The 21,278-nt window shown below is 45.5% G+C and overlaps 3 protein-coding genes across 3 annotated transcripts in view; 2 read left to right on the top strand and 1 right to left on the bottom strand.

Annotated features, from left to right (window-relative positions):
- The first annotated feature begins 6,546 nt into the window (after nt 1–6,546).
- IPP (intracisternal A particle-promoted polypeptide) lies at nt 6,547–13,815 on the top strand. The gene is made up of 8 exons (XM_036388203.2): nt 6,547–6,857; nt 6,941–7,372; nt 7,708–7,863; nt 8,753–8,920; nt 9,726–9,863; nt 10,201–10,323; nt 11,017–11,237; nt 12,079–13,815. The coding sequence occupies exons 1-8, from the start codon at nt 6,554–6,556 to the stop codon at nt 12,301–12,303; spliced, it is 1,767 nt and encodes a 588-aa protein (XP_036244096.1). The 5' UTR covers nt 6,547–6,553; the 3' UTR covers nt 12,304–13,815.
- Nucleotides 13,816–14,435: 620 nt separating this feature from the next.
- TMEM69 (transmembrane protein 69) lies at nt 14,436–18,436 on the bottom strand. Its single transcript, XM_036388288.2, has 3 exons — nt 17,979–18,436; nt 17,475–17,537; nt 14,436–16,845 (listed from the first exon to the last, which is right to left on the bottom strand). The coding sequence occupies exons 2-3, from the start codon at nt 17,517–17,519 to the stop codon at nt 16,126–16,128; spliced, it is 765 nt and encodes a 254-aa protein (XP_036244181.1). The 5' UTR covers nt 17,520–17,537; nt 17,979–18,436; the 3' UTR covers nt 14,436–16,125.
- A 318-nt stretch (nt 18,437–18,754) lies between these two features.
- Nucleotides 18,755–21,278, top strand: part of GPBP1L1 (GC-rich promoter binding protein 1 like 1) — a 32,341-nt gene continuing 29,817 nt past the window's right edge. The window contains exon 1 of the mRNA XM_036387810.1: nt 18,755–18,837. The gene's annotated coding sequence lies outside the window, so the exon portion shown is untranslated. The remainder of the gene's footprint in view (nt 18,838–21,278) is intronic.

The following is a 21,278-nucleotide window of genomic DNA, read 5'->3' as shown; positions in this document are numbered from 1 at the left end:
CTCCAAAGCTGAAATTCTAAAAAGGGAGACGAAAAATGCTTATGCTGAGGAAAGGTAAATCATTGGAAAAAATTATCCAGGAAAATACATGGCAAAGCAACAGCAGAGCAGCCAAGGAACTGGGATGCATAGCAGCAACCTATGCCATTTACAGCTGAAATGGTACACTGTGGAAGGAGGTTTAATCTTTTAAGGCTTCAGTGTGTGCAGAGCCCTGGAAGTCTTGACTCACCAAGCAAGCAGATGCAGGACCTACAGACATCCTACTAACAGTTACTCAGAGCTGGTGACGTATCTCACATTCCACTGAGGGCTGCTTCTGGAATGACCCCACTGCATCACACAGGCTCTGGAATGTGGTGGGTATCAGGCAGAGTTTAACTCTATCCATCTTCCCAATGAAATCAGCTCACGAGCTCTGTCAACACCAGTGCAGTATCTTCTAGGAGAACAAACATGCTCTTGGTATATATCTAATGACTATATAATTTAAAAGGAATGAAATTAGCTGAATTCATGCACATTTTCTGGTTATTTTCTTTCCTTTTTTTCTGTTCCAAAGGTTTGAATAACTTGGAGTTATTTTAAAAAATGCCACATGCTTCAGACAGCTCACGTCTATTGTATGTTTGCTCTACTTTATTATCCAAGGAAACACTGAGATTTAGACAAGAATTAAGTTAAGAGTCCAAAAAGCATTAGGGTTTGGATTACAATTTGAAACATTGCCAAACTTTACTAACAGCAAGACTGAATTCCCCCATGCCTGAAGACTGATAATTCTCTAGCAGAACTCATTTTTCCTTTTGGCAAAAAAAAAAAAAAACAACCTGCACCTTTGATATAGTCACCTAAGAGAGCAGATCTAATTCAGTGTGAAGCTGCAGGTCAGCTCCAGACCACAGTGAAAAAAGACCCAAGCGATGAAATCAATCATCTGCTTCAAATAAGTGTGAGGACACAGTTAGGATCAGACCTCAACAATCTGGCAGCTTTCAACATCTCCAAGATAAAGTTGCAGTGATTCCCTACTACTGAGATTTATCTTCACAGAGAAATGAGGGAGGAAAGTCTCTCTCCTAAAAGCATATCTCTCCTGCCTCTGTTTTGCCACCAACTGCTATCCGAGTTCCAGTATTCTTTTGGCCTCCTTCCTTGGAAAGGCAGTGAGGTCTCTGTGGAGCTCGCCTTGGTTCCCCTCTCAGACAGCTGTGACTAATTCAATGTTCAAGCTCTTGAGTTAATTCTCTCATTAGATCACTTTCCTTCTTCATGGAATAATTATTCCCACGGGAGAAATGAGGAAGACTAAAACATTATTGTGCTAGTATCTGACACGCTGCATCCAGGATGTTTATTTTAAATCAAATTGCCTGGAATTGATCCAGATCTATGGCTTAAACACAAGAATCTTCTAAGTGGTGGGGAACTGTAGCCATGCATGTTACACAACATTCCCCATTTCACTGGAATTCCTCCAAACTTCCTGCTAGGTAAGTGTACCTAGAACACAAACCTCTCCACACAAGTAGGTCAGGTGACACAATCCTTTCATTGCTGGGGCATACTTTAGAACTGAAAAATGGTTTTTTCCTTGTTTTATTATTTTTTTATCGTACACCAATCCCTTTTCCACCCAATGCTATTGTGAAGGTGAAGCCTGGAGCACATAGTAGTGAAATATTGCCAGTGCTCCTGAAATCACAAGCCAATATTTGTGCATTACTCACTGGGAATGTCAAATTCCCTCTGAAGTCTCCTGTGGCTCAGATGTGTTCCCCAATTTTGCTGCCTGGCTCCCCAGGGCATGGCTGGTCACTGAAGGGGGCAACACCTCCCTCAACCGGATGCCAGCACAGCCTGTGCTGCAGCTCCTGTCGTGGGTTCTGAATACTTGGGAGAGTTTCTCAATTCCGACCTCAGGAGTGCTAAACCTCTCTGGACTGACAAATCTGACACCAGGCTGTTACCTTAATGCCGCGTTTATCTCAAGCCACATTACAGTGAAAATAGTAAATACTTAGTTACGAATTTCCAAACAGAAAAAAGTTCACAAAGGCTTCTAAAGATGGGAGAGGGGAGGAGAGGAGAGCAGTGGGGAAGGGCAGGGAGAGGCGAGGCGAGCTGTACAGTTTCTCAAGCCATTAACAGTTCAGCTGAAAAATGGACGGAGCCATCATCACCTTGCCGATAGTGTGAAAACTTAAATGTTTTCACACAAGCTCTGTATTGTGGGACTGCCTGTGCAGAAAGACTGTCTTTGGGGACCCCTCTTGCTCTCTGTGTTTGGGTCAATTTCAGTTCAGGCCTCTACCCTACACACACATACACACATATTCATCAAGATTCATTAGCCCTCACAGGAATGATGGTTATAGCTCTTGGGCCTGGCTCAACCCTGTTGAGAAAGTGTGTTCTCATGCCTGGCTTGAGTCTGGAAAATGTGTTGTCTCCCTGTGAAGCACAACCCACTGAGGTAGGAAACATTCAGACCCTGAAGGGAAGCTTCTTTATCCACTGAAAAGCTTATGTATCACGTGAAAGCATAAGCTGACAACAGGTTTATGCAGGTATCTAATTAGAATACAGTGTCTGTAGCTCATTAGAGGCTTTTGGCTGAGTAGACAAACACAACAAGCAGTTGTGATGATCACCATTGGGGTGATAATGGGGTAGACTAGTGCTGTCTTTGAAAAATACCTAACAAGTAGCCAGGGAGCCTCCTCTCCTCCAGGCTGAAGAGTGTGAAGTCCAGCAGCCGGCCTTGTCTTACCCCTTCAAGGGACGCACAAGAGCATCCACCAACTGTGCATCCACAGACTGCTGATCTGCATCGTTGCTTTGGACATGCAATGGCATCCAGAGTAAATGGGACATGTGGGAAAAACCTAAACCTTAACAGAGGCAAGGTCTTGGAAGTGTAAGAGATGTAGCTTAGATGCTTGTACTCCTCAGGAGCTCTTGGTAGCTCTGCACTTTTGCAATTTTGGCTTTCCTGGGAGAAGTTTGAGTTCAAATCCTTGTGGAATTTAGGGAAGTGGAGCAAAAATGGTTGTATCCTATTACCTGCACATCAAAATACAAAGCTCCTTTCCATTTTGGTGAGGCTGTAGAACACCTTTCCTCTGATAGATCCAGTGCATTACATTACAAGTAGCAACTATAGTGGGTAATTAGTAACAAAAATGGCAACTGCTTGTACCATTGAAAGGTTACATCAGATGCCTTAGCACAGAGGGCAAAGTGCAGAGATGCAGTTTGTGACAGGAAGTGAAGATTTCATATCCGCTAAACTGGGGGAGGAATTATGCCACATTCTGGTTGCAATGGAAAGTGGCTCCTTATCACAAAATATCCCATGGGATTTGATGTATTTATGAATGGTCAAGCTCTGAGTTTCATGTCTCCTCTGCAATAGGGAATTTAACAGCCAAGTATGGCAAGGGGTTTTAAGTCAAAATGGTCCCCAAAACTGCAGGAGTAATGGACAGGTTCTGAGAAGAAGCAGTCAGGCAAAACTGCACATTCAAATCAATTATTACTCTTTTTAGGTTTTGGGGCGGGTGTTTGGATTTTTTGGTTTTTTAATACTAAGAGGTCTCCATCTTTATCAAATTCAAGGGAAAAAAAAAACAAAACAAACCAAACCAAACCCAAACCAAAAAAAAACAAAACAAAAAACAAAACAAACAAACAAAAAAACCCACAACAACGACAAACTTAAATCATACTGTAAGAGAGGAGAGATTCAGCATCCGCACAGGCAACACCTTTCAGCCTCCCCATTTTGTTACTGTTCCAATACGTCACCCTGCAGTCCCGGTTTTATTAATGTTCCAATACATCTCCCTGCGGCAACAGCGGCACCTGCAGGATTCAGGAAAAGCACAGACACCGCCCATGGCTCCGCAGAATATCATCAGGAAAGATTTTCCTGAGAACCCTTCAACCAGGGAAATCTGAGCAGCCGTGGGCCTCTGTGGGACAGGGGCTTTTCAAGAGAAAACTTGGATAGTTTTTTTTGTGACAATCTTCTCATTTTTTTGTCAGGGTGGCAGCAGAACTTTGGAGCAGGTGTGGGCAGTGGGACATGTTGAGGAGCAAAGGGCATGACTTTTTTGTCACCTGTCCTACATCACAATCAGCATTTAGTTGGCTTATTGGCAAATATATATTTTAAAGTCTATTATATTAAAATTGAAGACATCTTAAATTCCTTCACTACAGTGACTGCCATGGTTAATCAAAAGGCCTTCTCATTACATTGTGCAATTTCACACTATCAAAGGTACTTTCAGACTTATTCCTGAAAATCTACAGCATGTTTTGGGAGATTCACAATAGTATATGGGATCATTAGCTCCATCCTGTACAGCTCCTGTGTGGCCCAGAAGACACCTGCTGAAGACACATTACTGGGGGCAGAACCATGAACACAGCACAGGCCTTTGGGGCAAAATTACTCTCTCAGCAACACTATTTTGTGTCTGTAAATTTGGAACTATGGTGTGAAATCCTAGTGCTGGCCAAGAGTCTAACAGCTGACATCAGCCAGCCAGTGGGCCACTGGCATTTAGGAGAATTCTAAGCCTTTTACTCACAGGCCGCTTCCGATGAATAAAATGTCAGTGTGAGAGGGGTCTGGTTTCTTTTACTGATGTGTCAAAGAAAGAAAAATTTTGATGCATTTATTAGCCAATAAAATATATAGAGTTATATCAGCATGCATCCAACTGTGTACTTACAGAAATCTTCTCTCTAGATCTATGTTTTCTATGGGTATTTTTTGAAGACCAACTTGAAATATAATTAGAATGTAATGCTGATGAAGAGAGAAACCAACAGCCCCCGAGGGTATCATGATTCAGATTCTTTCCAGAAGTACATTTAAAAGTTATTACAATGAAATGCAGACTCATGAGAAAAGCCTGAGGGGCCATGACCATTGCAACTGTGAGCAGACATGTTTTTCTTTCCCAGCCTCACAGTTAATAGATATGGAAGCTTTCCAAGTGGCTCTCTGATTGCTTTTTGCTCTGACTGGATGTTATGCTTCTGGACCAGCTGTGGAAAACTCTGGACGTGCTTTTCTCTCAGAATTAGTGCCAGCTCTGCTGGATCCAGTGACTGCATGCATTTAACTCAGTATGTGATGTTCATCCCCCATCCATGCTCAGGCATGCCGTGACTCAGGGAATCACACAGACTAAGATGGAAGCACACTTTGCCTCAGGATCAGTGTTGACCCCAGTGACCCACATGGTGCTGCTACAGGACACTGATGAAACATCCGTGCTGGAATGAGGAGGAAGGCCCACACATGGCATGACACCATGGACAAAGGGGGTGCTGGGCTGTGCCTGCCTGTCACGCTCCTGGAACAGTTGTGGAAAACTCAGGAGGGATGCTTTTCTTTCAGAATCAGTGTCAGCACTGCCAGACCCGGTGATCATGTGCGTTTACCTCAGTACGCGATGCTTATCCCCTCTCAACACTGCTCTGCTGCCACAGTCCCAGGCAGTGTCCCTGCCTCTCATCTCTGCAGTTCCCTGGGCTGGTGGCAGCTGCAATTTCTCCCCAACATAGCTATATTTCTCACAAGCACAGATTGAGGTGGACAGGGACCCAGTCCGCGAGAGCATGACAAGGATTGAGGGACAGAGGTTGTGAAGGCAGTGACTAAGTGAATAACCTATTGCAGGACCAGTTTTAACCACAAACAAGCTCTTTGCAGAGCAGGGACCAGAGGTGTCTGTAGAGGGTACACAGGGTCTCCTCACTTTAAAATGGACATTGAGTTGTTAGAGCATGCCCAGGGAAGGCAACAAAGCTAGAAAACATATCTTCTGAGGGGCTGCTGAGGGCATCAGGGGCTGCTCAGTCTCAAGGATGTTCAGGGGGGACCTCACTGCTCTCTACAACTCCCTGGAAGGAGGTTATAGTGAGGTGGGGGTCAGTCTCTTTTACTGTGTCTGCAGTAAAATGACCAGAGGAAATGGCCTTAAGCTAAGATCAGATTAGATGTTAGAAAAAAATTTTCACTATGCAGGTGGTCAGGCAGTGGAATCGGCAGTGTCCAGGGAAGTGGTGGAGTCACCACTCCTGGAGGTGTTTGAGGCATCTGGATCTGGCACTGGGTGATGTGGTTTAGCAGTTTAGGGGTTATAGGGGCAGTGCTGGGTGGACCATTGGAATGAATAATCTTAAAGGTCTCTTCCAGCCTTGATGATGCCGTGATTTCTGTGGAACCTCACGGGGCCAGGTGCCCACGCAGGCGCATAGACAAAGAGCGAACAGAGGTACCTGAACCAGTGCCGCCGTGAGGGCAGGGTGCTCGGCACACAGAGCCCCCGGCACGCACGGAGCCCTCACAACGCACTGAGCCCTCACAGCGCCCTCAGCCCCGCCCATCACGGTGCCCGCCCCGTCCGGGCAGAGCCGCCTCAGTGGGGAGCGCCCCTCACTTCCCCCCCGCGCAGGCGTCTGGGCGGGCGGAGCGGGGCGCGTGCGCGGCGCGAGGCCGGCGCCGGGGGGTGCCGCTGCCGCAGCAGCGATGGCGGCGAGTGCCGGGATGGGCAAGGGCGGCTCTGCCTCCAGCTCCGTCTCCAGTTCCGAGCGGCACGCTCGCCTCCTCCTGGCCCAGATCAACCGGCTGCGCGCCGGGCACAGCTTCTGCGACGTGCGGCTGGAAGTGGGCCCGGAGGCGTTCTCCGTGCACCGCCTGGTGCTGGCGGCCAGCAGCCCGTACTTCGCGGCGCTGTTCGCGGGCGGCATGAAGGAGTCCGGGCGGGACGTGGTGCGGATCGCGGGCGTGGAAGCGGACACCTTCCACACGCTGCTCGACTTCATCTACACAGGTAAGGGCTGGCGGCGGGGCGGGGGGCGGGTGCCCGGCGGCCGCAGGCTGGAGCGGGGCCCCGCTGTGGTTTGGTGCCCGCAGGGGTGGTGAGCATCGCGGAGCACAACGTCCAGGAGCTCATCGTCGCCGCGGACATGCTGCAGCTCACCGAGGTGGTGGAGCTCTGCTGCGAGTTCCTCAAGGGCCAGATCGACCCGCTGAACTGCATCGGCCTCTTCCAGTTCTCCGAGCAGATCGCCTGTCACGACTTGATGGAGTTCACCGAGAGCTACATCCACGCGCACTTCCTGGAGGTGCAGAGCGGGGAGGAGTTCCTGGCGCTCACCAAGGAGCAGCTCGTGAAGATCCTGCGGAGCGAGGACCTGAGCATCGAGGACGAGTACCAGGTGTTCACGGCAGCGATGCAATGGATTCTGAAGGACGTGGGGAAAAGAAAGAAATACGTCGTAGAAGTACTGGAGCCTGTTCGGTTCCCTCTGCTACCAGCACAAAGGCTGTTAAAATACATAGAAAGTAAGTGAAAGAAGGAATATCCGAATCAAGTATGTGAGCAAACTATGTGTTGTTCAGAGTTACTGGGCTTTGATGGACTATTCTTTACATTAATGGCATGGTGAATGAAAAAAATTATAGCAAACAAGCGCTATTTAAAAAAATAAGCACAGTTTACTTTAAAAACATGCTTTTGAAAACGCCTTATAAAAGTAAGCAACATTGATTTGTCTGCTGTTTTTGGAGGAGTTAGTAAGTTTTCTACAACTGAATTGCTTACAGTTTGTTACTTTTCACTGTGATTTTTTTTCAATTCTGCTAATTTTATTCTTATTCTGCTTATGTTACTCTTGAAGGTATTCCAGATTTCAGTCTTCGAGTGGCCCTGCAAACTCTGTTGAAAGAATATTGTGAAGTCTCTAAGTCTCCCAAAGAGAACAAGGTCAGCAGTTTTCTGCAGGCTTCTAAAGGTCGTCCCCGGAGGAAAGCCAGGAAGTACCTTTATGCAGTAGGTTAGAATGTGGCTGTTTGAACCTTATAAAACAAATTAAGTAGTATCTCAGAATGCAGGAATGAAGGAGATACTCGAGAATTATCTTAAAAATCAAAATATATAATGATTCCAAAACATTACATCATGGCTGAGTTATGATGTTAGCAGCTTTGATCAGAATTGCAGGAGTCCAGCATTCACATTTCTTGTCATTGTGACATGGCATTCAAAGCCCAGATTTGCTGTTCAAAAATAATTTGCTTTGGGTGCAAAACTGCAAATCAGCAGAGGATTTACCCAGGGCTCACTGCTGGAATGGTGTATGCAAATTCACTGCCCATTTTGTTCTGATGGCTGAAGTTTTCTCTGTGCGGGACACTTTGGTTCATATGATGGGATACTTGAAAATCCAAGTTTTCAGCAAAGCTGCAGTTTTATATTGGAAGGGAACATGTTTGTTTCACTCTGTGGGCAATAGCACCAGCTTGTACTGAGCTGTCAGTCATACACACTTGTGCCTCACTTGTTTCTTGTTCTAATACTCTATAGTCTTCGAATTCTGCAGAATTAAAAATAAGTTCTCTCTTGTCTTCTGCCTTTTATCTCATGAAAAGTTTTTACACGGCTGCCAGTATGGTTATGCAGCAAAGGCTGTTGGCCGATCCTTGTATTTTACTGAAAACATGAATTCTAATATTTTTAGTGTTGTGGCATCAGCTCAGCACAATTTCCATGACCCTCAAGGCAACCATTCTTCCTTGTATGCTGGAGAAATTAAGCTACTTGGAAAAATCCAGTTCCTTCTAAAAGTGGCTAATGGCTGTTACTCTAATATTTTTAATGGTTTAGAAATAGGAGCATGAGGGTGAAGAGGAAGCTCTTACTTGGCCTTTCCACTTGCTTTGCAGGTGGGTACACCCGACTGCAGGGAGGACGCTGGAGTGACAGCAGAGCCCTGAGCTGTGTGGAGCGATTTGACACCTTCAGCCACTACTGGACCACAGTGTCCTCTCTGCACCAGGCCCGGAGTGGGCTGGGCGTGGCTGTGGTGGGAGGAATGGTCTATGCCATTGGAGGTAACAGCTGAAATAAGCTTGCTTTTTTTACATGAATGCCAGAGAACTCATGGATGGAGGCTTTCAAAATTATTCTTCTTTTAAGCAGTTCTCAGGATAACACAATTTTTAGGTGTAATAACAAAGGAATTGGGGTTCCTTGATTCTCTATTGTCACTGCTCTGTGAATGCCTGTTAGGGATCCTGTACTGGCAGTTTTTACTAAGCTGCTCTCACCTCATGGTGTAGCTATTCACAGGTTCCCATATAGATGTCTGCAGATATACTCAGAGATGTTGGCTATTCTGGAGCCTTTGTGTACCATCGCTGATGGAATTTGTTTTCTCACTTACAGTCTAGGAGAAGCCCATAGCATAAAAGGCAGTAGCACAGGACAGACCACTTGTGCACTGCCTGCCTGGAAAGGCTCATTATGTCTGTTTGCACAAGGATGTGATGAGTAACTCTACCAGCCCGTCACAAAAGAATGCATATGTAGACTGTTTTTGTCACCACAGAGCTCATTCTTTGGTCTCGAAAACCCAGTCAGTTGTGCTGAGGAGTAAAACGTGCAGCACCCTGGTTGTTTACCTCTATGATGTTTTCAGCAACGTTTCAGGGAACTACTGATGAAAGTGATTCCCAGTGATGATTCATGTATAATCATCACTATGTATAAATGAAGCTTTTGCTATGTTGGCTGTTTCACCAAAAGATAAATCTTGTATTCAAATGTTGCCTGTCCTGGAAGAAGTTGAAGAATGTTTCCATATCTGCAGTGTAAAAGATTGCATATCCCCTGACTCTTCTTGCTTTTATTATGCAGGTGAGGACAACTCAATGATTTTTGACTGTACTGAATGTTATGATCCTGTTACAAAGCAATGGACGACCGTGGCTTCCATGAACCATCCCCGTTGTGCACTGGGAGTGTGCACATGCTATGGGGCCATCTATGCTTTGGGTAAGTTGTGGGGTTTTTCTTGGTGAAGTTAAAGATGTTAATTCATACAACTTGTAGATTTATTTGATCTTTAATATTACATCTTGGTGATGCAAAATCACAAACTTAAGTTTTGAAAAACATCTGTGTCCATAAATATTAACATATATACTAAATCTCTGTGGATTATTATATAATTTATATAAGTTATTGTATAGTTATAATTTATTTTCATTGTATACTGACAGCATGCTGATTTCAGAATTTGTCCTGGAACAGTCCACTGTATGTCTAAAAATGCAGCTAATACACAACTTTGTGCCATTAAATTTCTTCCTGTGTTTGCTGTTATTTGCAGGAGGCTGGGTTGGAGCAGAGATTGGCAACACAATTGAAAGATTTGATCCTGAAGAGAATAGTTGGGATGTGGTGGGAAGCATGGCTAAGCCTCGTTATTGCTTTGGGTGTTGTGAAATGCAAGGTGAATATTGTTTATATCCCTAAATAGTTCCAACACTCAGTGGATTTTGAACCTTTATGTCTAAGTCATTAATTCTTACCTTTGTCTTGTACTGACCTGTCAGTCACACACTTCTGCTTTGCTTATTTTTTGCTCTAATACTCCATTTTTAATTCTGCAGAATTCAAAGACTATAAAGTTCTCTCTTGTAAAAACTTTTCATGAGATAAAAGGCAGGAGACATGGCTGCCAGTATGGTTATGCAGCTGGTCTTTTTGCAGTTGATTGTTCTTTCTGATACTGCTTTTCTATACCTTCCATATTTGGGTTTGCATGTTTTTCTGTGACAATGTGAAGACTTGCTGCAGGTTATTTTAAGACAGATATGTCTAAATACTTGACCAATAAATGTGCTTACCAAGTATTTGATGCTGGCCAGGTCAGGAGTTGCAACCTTCTGAATGAACCTTCCCCTGCACTTAATTAATTTTTTAAATTAATTAATTTAATTAATTAATTTTGGCTTTCCTCAGAGCTTCTAGTGCTCAAGCCTCAAGCTGCTCATGCAAAAGCTTTATGTATTCAACTACTGAGCAAAAGGAGGATTCTCTGACATTCTTTAACTATCTTAATGTCAGGCTGAAACTTGTGTTGTGACAGTAATTTTCTGTCTGTATTATGAAGCCTAAAAGAGGAGAAGCTCTGTTTCTGCAGGTTTGATTTATGTCATTGGTGGTATCAGCAGTGAAGGAGTAGAGCTGCGTTCTGTTGAAGTCTACGACCCCATCTCCAAACGCTGGTCTGAGCTCGCTCCGATGGGCACCCGAAGAGCCTATCTTGGTGTAGCTGCTCTCAACGATTGTATCTATGCTGTGGGAGGCTGGAATGAATCCCAGGATGCACTTGCTAGTGTAGAAAGATACTCATTCGAAGAGGTAGGGCAGAGTCCCTTCTTTTCATAAATGTAGATTGCATCAGCTTTGTGTAAGACGCTATAGAGCCTGCTTCCTTTCTTTAAAAAGAAAAAGCTGGAAATTCCATTTCCTTTTCACTACTGGCTGGGTATCTTGCGTGAAACAAAGCTTTGGTGATCTCAGGGTCTGTCCTAAGTAGTTGTCATAGTTTAACTATGCACAGATATACTGTAGTTTGGTAAATATTTCTTAGGGTTAAGATGAGAGGATAGATTCCCCCTCTGCAGTAGAAAGCTCAATAATCTGAATAGAGAGAAAAAACTCATTGTAAAGGTAAGCGTTACCTTTTATTGCAAAATTTGAGGATCTTCTTCTGCATCAAAATGTAGTGGTATTTCAGCACAACTAGAAGATAACTAGACTGATATTGCTCATGTTTTTATGATGCTCTTTGGAAGAGTAGCTACTCTCAAGAACAGAGCAGAACATAATCCCATGTGCCATCTGTTTTGCTTGTCAAATTGAATCTAGTTTTCCTGTTTCCCCCACCTCAAACTGTACCATGCTCTATTTTAGAGACTGACTGCATCTTGCAGTGACTGAAGAAAGGGAGGGGTGTTGTGTGCAGACAGTATGGGATCTGCTCTTTAGAGATTACCACAATTTGGACCACCACTTTGTGAAAGTGTTGTCATTCCTGTCTTGGTAATCCTCTGCATACTGTACACATACCACATGTAAGCCTGTGAAGTGTATACACAATGTTCTTTGTATATGTTTCAGTCTTTAAGCTTTAAAAGTTACTTTAGCAGAATCAGGGCTTGTCTTAAAGCTACTTCTTCATCTTTCACCTTTTTGTTAGGAAAAGTGGGTTGAAGTTGCATCGATGAAGATCCCAAGAGCTGGTGTTTGTGTTGTGGCTGTGAATGGACTTCTCTATGCCTCAGGAGGCAGAGCTCCCAGTCCTGATTTTGCTGCTCCAGTAACCTCTGACTCTGTTGAAGTTTATAACCCTCACATGGACAGCTGGACTGAAATTGCCAACATGATCACCAGCCGCTGCGAAGGAGGTGTAGCTGTGCTGTAAAACACAAAGGACAAAACTCATTCAAAGAATGAGTCAATTACGTCTCCTCAGATTTCCTGTTTCATTGGCCAGAAACCTCTTTCAACACAGGAGCTTCAGTGGAGAATTAGATCAGAGGGATTTTCCTGAGCAAAAGGAAAAGCCCTTCAATGTAAATTGGCTTATCCAGTGTCTGTCTCAGGAAGTATTCTGTTAAAAGTAGGAATGCCTCTTAGAACTGGATTAAGCTCACTGAAATAAATGGGGAATTTGCCCTGGAAAATCTGAAGAAATAATTCCAACACATGAAGAGACATTAATCAGGTTGTTACTGAGCTGGCACATTAGCAAGACTTGCAGCCTGGAAGTGGGTTACTGTCAACAGCAAGGAGTTACCTGTAGGTAAGTTCAGATGGGCGATTTGGATGGCATTAGTTCTTTTTCTGGCAGAAAACAAGGAAGAGAAGATAACACACAGGAAGGACTTGGTGCCTCTACTTATGACCTTGATGCATTTAAGCCTCTTTTCTGTTGCTGAACATGGTGGGCATTAAATATGAATTGGATATTTACTTTCTGGCCACTCCACAAATTTGAATGGTGAGTGGATGAGAATTTCCTATTCTGGAAGGTTGTCCTCACAGTTCTAATAATGCCATTCCCCTTCAGCACTGGCTTTTCCTCTCAGTGGTGTCAGTGATGCCAGTAGAGCTCCTTTTTGTGTAAGTTCTAGTGAAATTTAAATGCAAATGCATTAGATTGGCTGTTCTGTTTAGGACTGCTCTTAATATAAAAACAAAGGGAAAGGCTTTTGCCCCCATATTTTTTCCCTATAGTCAAATGTGGTTTTACCCTGTGTGACACATGCTGAGACTTGGTATTGAATACTTGCTGTTCTACAAGACACATTCCTTCACCTTCACTACAGCTTGTATCCTGCCTCATCCAAATTTGAGCCAATGGAGCTTTCTGTGATAGAATTAGCTGCATTTAGCATTGAACTGATGATATCAGTGTGTTCTTAAGGAGTTTGTATTTAGCTCAGACACACTTAGTAAAACAATACTACAAAGAGTTTGGAGTTATTTCTAGATTCAAGTTGGTTTTTTGCACACTGTGGCTGCATTTTCAGTGCAGCTGTGGATGATTTGGATGGAGTCTGAAGTGAGGCTGCTTGAATTTTGATAGACAGTGTTATTCTGGATCACCAAACCACAACTGGAATGTCACAAAACAGGAAGCCTGGCACTGTATAGACAAAGGAACATTCATTCTGCTTAGGTCAATATCCCCTGTGTAAAATTAACAAATTACTACATGATAAATCCTCCAAGGTGAGTGTTGCAGATACCTTAATAATTGAGGTCCTAAAATCTAACATAGAGTTGGGCTAAAACATGCCAGATGATTGAGAGTCTCTCTGTTCCATAATCTTGTGTGTGCTTTTACTTCAAAGAATTTCTTATGTGTCTGAATTAATGGTTTGATCTTGTTTAAACTGTTTTTCATAATAAAATGTATTTTCAGAACTGACTGGAATGCCTCTTGAATAGGTTGCTTTCATAACTTAGTTAGCTGTATTACTGCCACTTTCATACAATAGGTAATATTTTTCTTTTTATTGGAAATCATATTCCCCTAGAACACTAGGGAAAGACTGGTTATAAATTTTGACTATTTGAGTGGTGGAAGTAACACACTTCTGCAGTAAAATACCCATGTATTCTCAGTGTAAAATGACTCAAACTTCTTGGGAGTCTGACTGTCTTGCCAGCTCTCTTCAGCCCTCTGTAGCATGAAATTACAGGTAATATTTCTTAGTCTTTCTTCTTTATATTCAGGATCCCTCTTGGAACTGTTTGAGAAACACCACCTTAACAGTATTTTATTTGTTTGGGAACTACAGGTTTTCCTCTGATCCCTACCTGTAAACTTCCTGGATTAATGGAGCTTGAGGGAATCTGCAGTTGACTGAAGTTACCTTCTCCAGGTTTTGTAACTGATTCTGTTGTGTTTGAATGAAACTTTGAAGCTTGTTGATTATGGTCTCTGATCCTCAGCACCACTTTTACCTAATCAAGATAAAGACAGGACTCTTCTCTGGATCCATCTTAAAAAATGCCATGTCTAAGTAAGAAGGAATAGAAAAACCATTTTCATTCACAAACTCAATTTTATTTCCTTTATGTTAAAAAGCTCTGAAATATTTTGTTTAATAGGGTACTTTCATAATTCAGCATAGAGCAATCAATACACATAATTGCTTAATATGTTCTTTAATATAAAAATGTTAACAGATTGCAAAAGGGAGAGGCTGATGTACAGAGCTGCTGTTTCAGCAACATCATACAAGATGGTTCATCTCCAGGACAGGCAGGTTTCTTAAACACCTGTTCTTTGCAGAACGAACAGGTAACAAATTTTAAGGGACAGCATGTGCTTTATTTGGTGTAGAACAATGAAGAACAGCGCTTTAACAGAACTATGAGGATTATCTGGTCCTAAGACCACATGTGGATGTCATTTTCAGCTTTCTTCCTGCATCTTACACTGTACTTAAATACTTCTGATAAAAAGCTTACAAGAAATATGCCCACATCCCGTTTCATAGGTTTCTTGAGGTAGTGGACACAAAAAAGAAAATCCATGTGACTTAGGTTATATCTTCCACTAAATGATGTGCTAGGAAGAATTCAGTACAGAGAGCATATGCTTCTGCAGTGGTTTCAGTAAAAGACCCATCATGGATGGTTTGCAGGCTACCTACAAGCCCATTGGCACCTGTCCAAATGTACAGATTCTTAAGAGGGAGAAACTACTTTCAGTCCCATTATCTGATCCCTTAGTGCCAGCACTTGAGTCCTTGTGTCACAGCATAAGTTAACAGTCCTCTAATTTAGGAGAATGGCAGATCTTTATGGCTGTGTTGCACACAGCTTCCTTTGCCAGGCAGTCCTAAATCCAAACAAAACCTAGAACAGGTAGCCCAAATAACCTTTTTAATTTCAGTAAGCTTGAGCAGGAATTTGGCCTTCCTTCTCCTGTGGCACCTTGTCAGCCATACAAAGCTTCCTGTTCAGCTTTTCCCCACTCCAGCACAGCAGCTGAATGACACATTTCAGGTGAGTGCTGACCTTGGCTTGCCACTGCAAATAAACCTCACCTGTCCTTTCTTACCTGACATCACACTGAGCACTTACACAGCATCCCTGGAAGTGTCCAGGCTGGATGGGACTTTGAGCAACCTGACCTCGTGGAAGGTGTCCCTGGGTACAGCAGGGGATGGGAATGAGATGATCTTTCAGGCCCCTTCTGACCCAAACTATTCTGTGATTTTCAGGCACCTCCTCTGAAAATAGAAGTGAAATAGGAGTCTTGTTCCTCCACAACACAGCAACTGAGTAGAATGTGCTTCTGCATCGTTCTCTGCTACTTCTTTAAACACCAAACTAGAACTGCTTTCTTGTTACTGTTTTCCCTAGCTCAGAACATGATCACACATTACAGTCAAACCAGATGCTTTCATAGTTCAGCACGGAGTAATTCATACCCATGTCATTTTGAATCTCCATTCTAAATTCCTACAGCAGCAACATCCCATTCAAGAGTGATTCTTTATTCTACAGATAAGGACAGACTCGTGCTTGCCTTGGAAGTAATTGCTATTTAGAATACTTCCCTCCTGAACTAGCTTCAAAATCAGTTGGAAAATCATTTTGCTTCAAGAATAAGCATCTTGATCCTTGCCATCATACGACTTCTAAGCACAAATCAGTCTTTATTTCTCCTGGAACTCCATACAAATACCTTATTAGGAGATAATAGCTTTTCCTTACAGATTTATTAATTTATGTTCTGCTGTTTTTTTCTGTCATCACTTTGCTCCCCTTCTAAGAAAGCTTTCAGTGCTACAGTGGCCAACAGGGATGATATCATCACCACTGTTCCCACTACCCTCAGTACTTTGAACCACCTGGGGTAAGTAGGAAGAAGGGAAATGTCATAATGCAGCGCTATCCCTAAGGCCACCGTGAGCATGAGCACTCCCTGAGTGACATCTTTGAAAAGCAAGGCTTGGCAGGCAAGCAGAGCAGGAACTGTGCCGTTGGCCAGGTTCAGCCAGTCTGGCTTGGCTGGGCTGTTTTCTGGGAGGGCAAAGCCCCACCTCATGCCCCCCAGGAAGGAGGCTGTGGCAGCTCCATAGGTGACCTGAGCAAAGGCCAGCTCTGGGCAGTAGGAGCCCTGTGAGGCCATGGCCAGCGGCACGGCCACAAAGGGAATCAGCCCCCCCAGGCTCAAGTAAAGGGCTGGCTTGGGACAGTCCTTCAGTGATCCCGGGCTCTCCTGTGATTGTTCCTCAGATTCTGCAGGGGTTTTCTTCTTGGAGACAGGGAGAGAGGTGTGGAAAGGCCGGAGCTGGGCTATGCAAACTGCTGCTGGTTGGAGGCTCAGAGGTGTACAGAGAGGCCGTGCATCCCTCTGCAGCTGGAGGAGGGCTAAGGAGGAGCAGCTTCTCTTGTTCCTGCCACAGAGCAGCACACTGGCACCAGGTAACTTCTGCAGCTGCAAGCACAAAACTTGTTCTCAACACTGCACAGTGCAGGCTTACAGACCTGCAGGTACCTAAACGACCTCCTGAATATTGTACCAAGTGGTTTCCCAGCTCAGGTCACACCACAGCTGTCTTTGCTTTTGAATTTCAAGTGGTTTTAACCAAACTAATGAAGGCACCCAATGCAGCTGATGAAGAGCAACTGGGCTCTCCAGAGTGCACAAGCAAAACTTACTCAGTGCCCACCTATCCCTCCCCACACATTCTCTAGGCACTTTGAAGTTATATCAGTCCTTTTCAGAGTAAAATATAAAGTAGTTTCGTATAGAAGCAGGATAAGGTCACCCCAGAAATCAGCTACTGTCCCCTCACTACTCCCATCAAGAAGTGATAGGAAAAAAATACATTGAGACAATAAATCTCAAAAAGCTATTCTAAAACTGAGCTAAATCTCAAAAAGCAAAGCTATTTTATAAAAGAAATAGCTTTGCCTAAAAGTGTTGTAGAAACGATGAACTATTCCAGAAAAGCTGAGTGATACACTCCAACTTGGAAGCCACCTTTTTTTCCAAAGCTGCAGTCCTATCTTTTGCTATTTTATTTTAAATAAAATCATCAAAAAAAGCCTTCAGTAACTTACTTTGAAAGGTGTGTTGAAGCAGCATCGTTGTACGAGAGGAAACATGTTTGTTTTCTCAATGCCCTAAAACAGAAAAATTCAGAAAAAGGTCTGAAATTAATGAGTCATTGAGTTGGTCTGATGGTTAAAGTTCAGTCACAGCCTACATTTATCAAATACAAGAGTCTTACAGGTATATATTTAAAGAAATATGTATATTACATATCTATTCAATCAGTACTTGATCAGTGCAGAATACTTCGTTTCAAGCAGCTCTATGAACTGAAATTCTAAAGTTGTATTAACTGTTTCAAGAACAATTTCTACTTTAAAAACTGAGTATCAGGGGACGGGTGATGACTACCCGTTCATGGATCATTCCCTCTTCTACGGATAAATGCCTTCACAAAGCTTATAAAGGAGCATTTCCTCCTGCGCGTGAAAAGCGACCATTAATAAAAAAAGGAGGAGAAAACCCATCCCATGCAAGCTGCAGGTGAGCTCCCTGAGGGGTACGACACTCACCGGGGGAACGTGGGCGGCTCGCCCTGGATTTCGCTCCGCAGTTCCCGGGCCTGCTGCGCCGGGAGAGAAGGGCGGCTCCGGCAGCCAAACTGCCCTGCCAGAGGGCGAAGAAAGCGGACAATAAATATGGATCTTCCAGAGGGAGGAGGGGCCGCCCTGCCCACCGGGGACCGGGCAGGCACTCACGCACCAGGCGCTGCCAGCGCCCCGGACCCGCCAGCTGTGGCGGCTTCCGGTGCTCCCATAAGCGCTCCGCCGGCGCCCGGTGCTTAGCGCTACCGGTCCGGGCGGGAACCGGCGCGGCCCATCGTGTTCCTCCGGGCCGCCGAAGGCCCACCGAGCCGATACCGGGGGCAGCAGTGCCGGTCACTCTCAGCCCGAGGGCCGCGGTTGGTGTGGCAGAGGAACGACACGCTCCTCTCCTGCCTGTGGGACAGAACCTCTCCTGGGGAGCAGTGCGGCCATTCCTGCCTTCTGGCTTCCGGCATCACAGCATCGGGCAAGCCTTCCGCAGGCGGACTACGAATCCCAAACCGCCCTGCGGCGCGTTGCTCGCCTGTCTGCACGGCGGAGATGGGAGTGCTCTTCTGGGACTCGTAGTCCGCGGCTGCTTCCGACAGGCGGTGACGGGGGCGGTACGCGCCGCCGCCTCTGATTGGTGGGGCGGGAGGCGCGGGGGCCGGGGCGGAGGCAGGGGGGGGGAGCCGGGGGGGCGTGTTCCTTCCGCGTGCTCGGCCCCTCCCCGCGCGCGCGCGGGCCCCGCCCCCTCCGGCCCCCGGCCGGGCAGGGCTGGGCGGCCATTTTGGGCAGAGCTTTGTTATGGTTGTGGGGCCGCCGGAGCCGCGCCAGGGCCCGCCCGGTGAGTGCGGCCCCCGCGCCGCCCCCTCCGCCCCCCCAGCGCCCCCCGCGTCCCCCGCGTTTTCACCCGGCCCCTGCCGCCCCCAGGCCCGCCCCGCCGCCCCCCGCGGCACCGCGGGCTCGGTGCGGCCCGGGAGCGGCCTCCCGCCAGGCCGGGCCCCCCCCCCCCCGCGCTCGGTCCCGCGGCCGGGGCGGCTCCGTGGGGGGGCAGCGCGAGGTCCCCGCGGGCAGGGCCGGGCCGGGGTGGGCGGCGGGGCCGGGGCTCTGCGGGTTATTGTTTCCTGTTCAGCCGGGAAGTTCGTAGCGCTGACACTGCCGGAGCTGAGCTCCTGTCATGGGGCCGTCCGTGGGGGGGCGGCGGGTGAGTCCCGAGGGCCGGGCAGGGGCGATCCCGCTGTAGGCTGGAAACGAAACCGGGCGGCCCGGCCGTTCCCCTTCGGCTCCTCCCGGGCCGCGCTTCCCGGCTGCCCCCGGCGGGAAGGGGCGGTCGGCGCCCGGCAGTGACACGTGGGCTGCGGGCAGCCGGGGCTCGGCTCGCTGTGCCCGCTGCCAGCGGGGCTGGGAAACTTGTCAGGTGCCGCTCGGTGTCTGCTCGGAGGGAAACGGTGACCGGGCCGAGCGTGGGGCGGCTCTTTCGGGCGTCAAAGTTATTTCCGTGTGTCCGGTGTGCTTGATGCCCCCTTGGCCTAAGGTCTTGTGTGGTTTGACTTAAAGGGCTGGGGCTGGACTTGCTCGGAAAGCGCTTGGCGTTTCCAATATCCATTTAGGACTTTTAATTCAGTTCGGCTTAGTAACGAGCTGTTTTGGAACGATTTTAGAGCAGTCAGTAGGTGTCTGCACAAGTTACGAGTTTTTAAACAGCTTTAGAGGAACAGTAGCTATTTAAATTCTTACAAGTAATGGTGGAATGGTTTAAGAGTGTTGCTTAAAAATCTTTTTATATTAACATGACCAGGTAGGTCAGCCTGCCTTTCCCCGCCCCCGAGCTGTGAGTGACACAAGCGTTAGTAATGTTGATAATACTCTGAAACGTTGCAAGTGCCTGAGCAAAGTGTGGAAATAGCAAAGAGGGGGAATGGAGATAACAGCTGAGATAATTGGAGCGCCATCAAAGCTGAGTTTACTGTAGAGTTGACATTGCTTCTATAAAAATATTAGGTGGTTATGAAAAAAGCTTATGCAAATGTTAGTTCATGAATGAAGATGGCTGGTATTTCAGTGAAAGGTTCCCCTTAAAGCTTATCCATTTGGAGACCGGTATCTGAAACTTCCAGTTTCTGACTCAGGAAGGAAACAGGTGTAGAGCAGTGGTAGGAACAAATAAAATTCCCAAATTCTTGAAGCAGCTTTTCCTCTTACACTCTTTCACTTCATTTCTGGAGGAAAGTCCCTTTAAGAAGAACTTATTAAAAGTTTTGTATTTGGAATAGAAAGGCTTCAGGTGGTACTTCCTTATGGCGTTGGGGTTTTTTTACAGCTGTTTGTAGGGAAGTGCAGCAGCCCTCTGCATTTTATATTCATCTGGTTTATAGCCTTAATCCTGTATGACACAGAAGTTTCCATTGCAGATATCATACAAGGACCTAAAGTGAAAATATGCAGGGAACAGATGGCATTTAAAAAAAACCACAAATCCTGCTTTTTCTGCAGTATCTCAGAAATATGAGGAGCAGAATGCAGATGTGAAGTACAACAAATCAAATGGAAGTGCATACTTTCTGAATGTTAGGAAAAAATCTCTACTTTGAGAATATTTACAGGGTATGGTCACCTTGTCTCACATATGTGACTGATGCATGGTGTCACTGAATCTTGACATTCCTGTTTTAAATTAGGAAATTAAGTCACTACAGGAAAAATAATATTCACTAGCATTTTCATTAAATGGAAACAGTGTTTCAGGAGTTGTAGGATCCTTATTTTAATACAAAAATGCTGTGGTTAGATCTGTGAATTTTTTCAGGAGTGTGGGATGTCAGATAATGTAGTTCTTGCCTTTACAAAGTGAAGAAAAACTATTGGCTCAGGAGTTAAAGTTACCTTTTTCCCCCCCAGTGTTACGAGTTGTTTGAAGTTAGTTGTGTAACTGCTGAATTGACTTAGCTGTGAAGTGTACTCCAGGGTGTGCTTTGTTTGTTTGTCTGTACGAAGAGATTTGGAAAAGGGCTGACTCTGTTCAGTAGAGCTGAAGCTTTAAAGCACCTCTCTCCTGTGGAGTGCTGGCTGTGCTTGCATGGACAGAGCTTTTCCTCACAGCTCCATAGAAACCAGGGGGTGACTGTTGCTCTAGCTTATCCAGGGACAGGTCATACTCACTGGATTTTGCACTTGATGAGGTAGTGTGTGTACCAGGAAGTTTGTCTGGGATTTTTAAGTTTTGTGTTAATTTATTTGTAGAGGCAGGAGGGGTTTAGTTTTGGTTCTGCAAATTCAGCAATGTAA

Source organism: Molothrus ater, chromosome 9, assembly GCF_012460135.2.
Source record: "Molothrus ater isolate BHLD 08-10-18 breed brown headed cowbird chromosome 9, BPBGC_Mater_1.1, whole genome shotgun sequence".
NCBI lineage: Eukaryota > Metazoa > Chordata > Aves > Passeriformes > Icteridae > Molothrus > Molothrus ater.
This window is presented reverse-complemented; position numbering and strand designations above follow the sequence as displayed.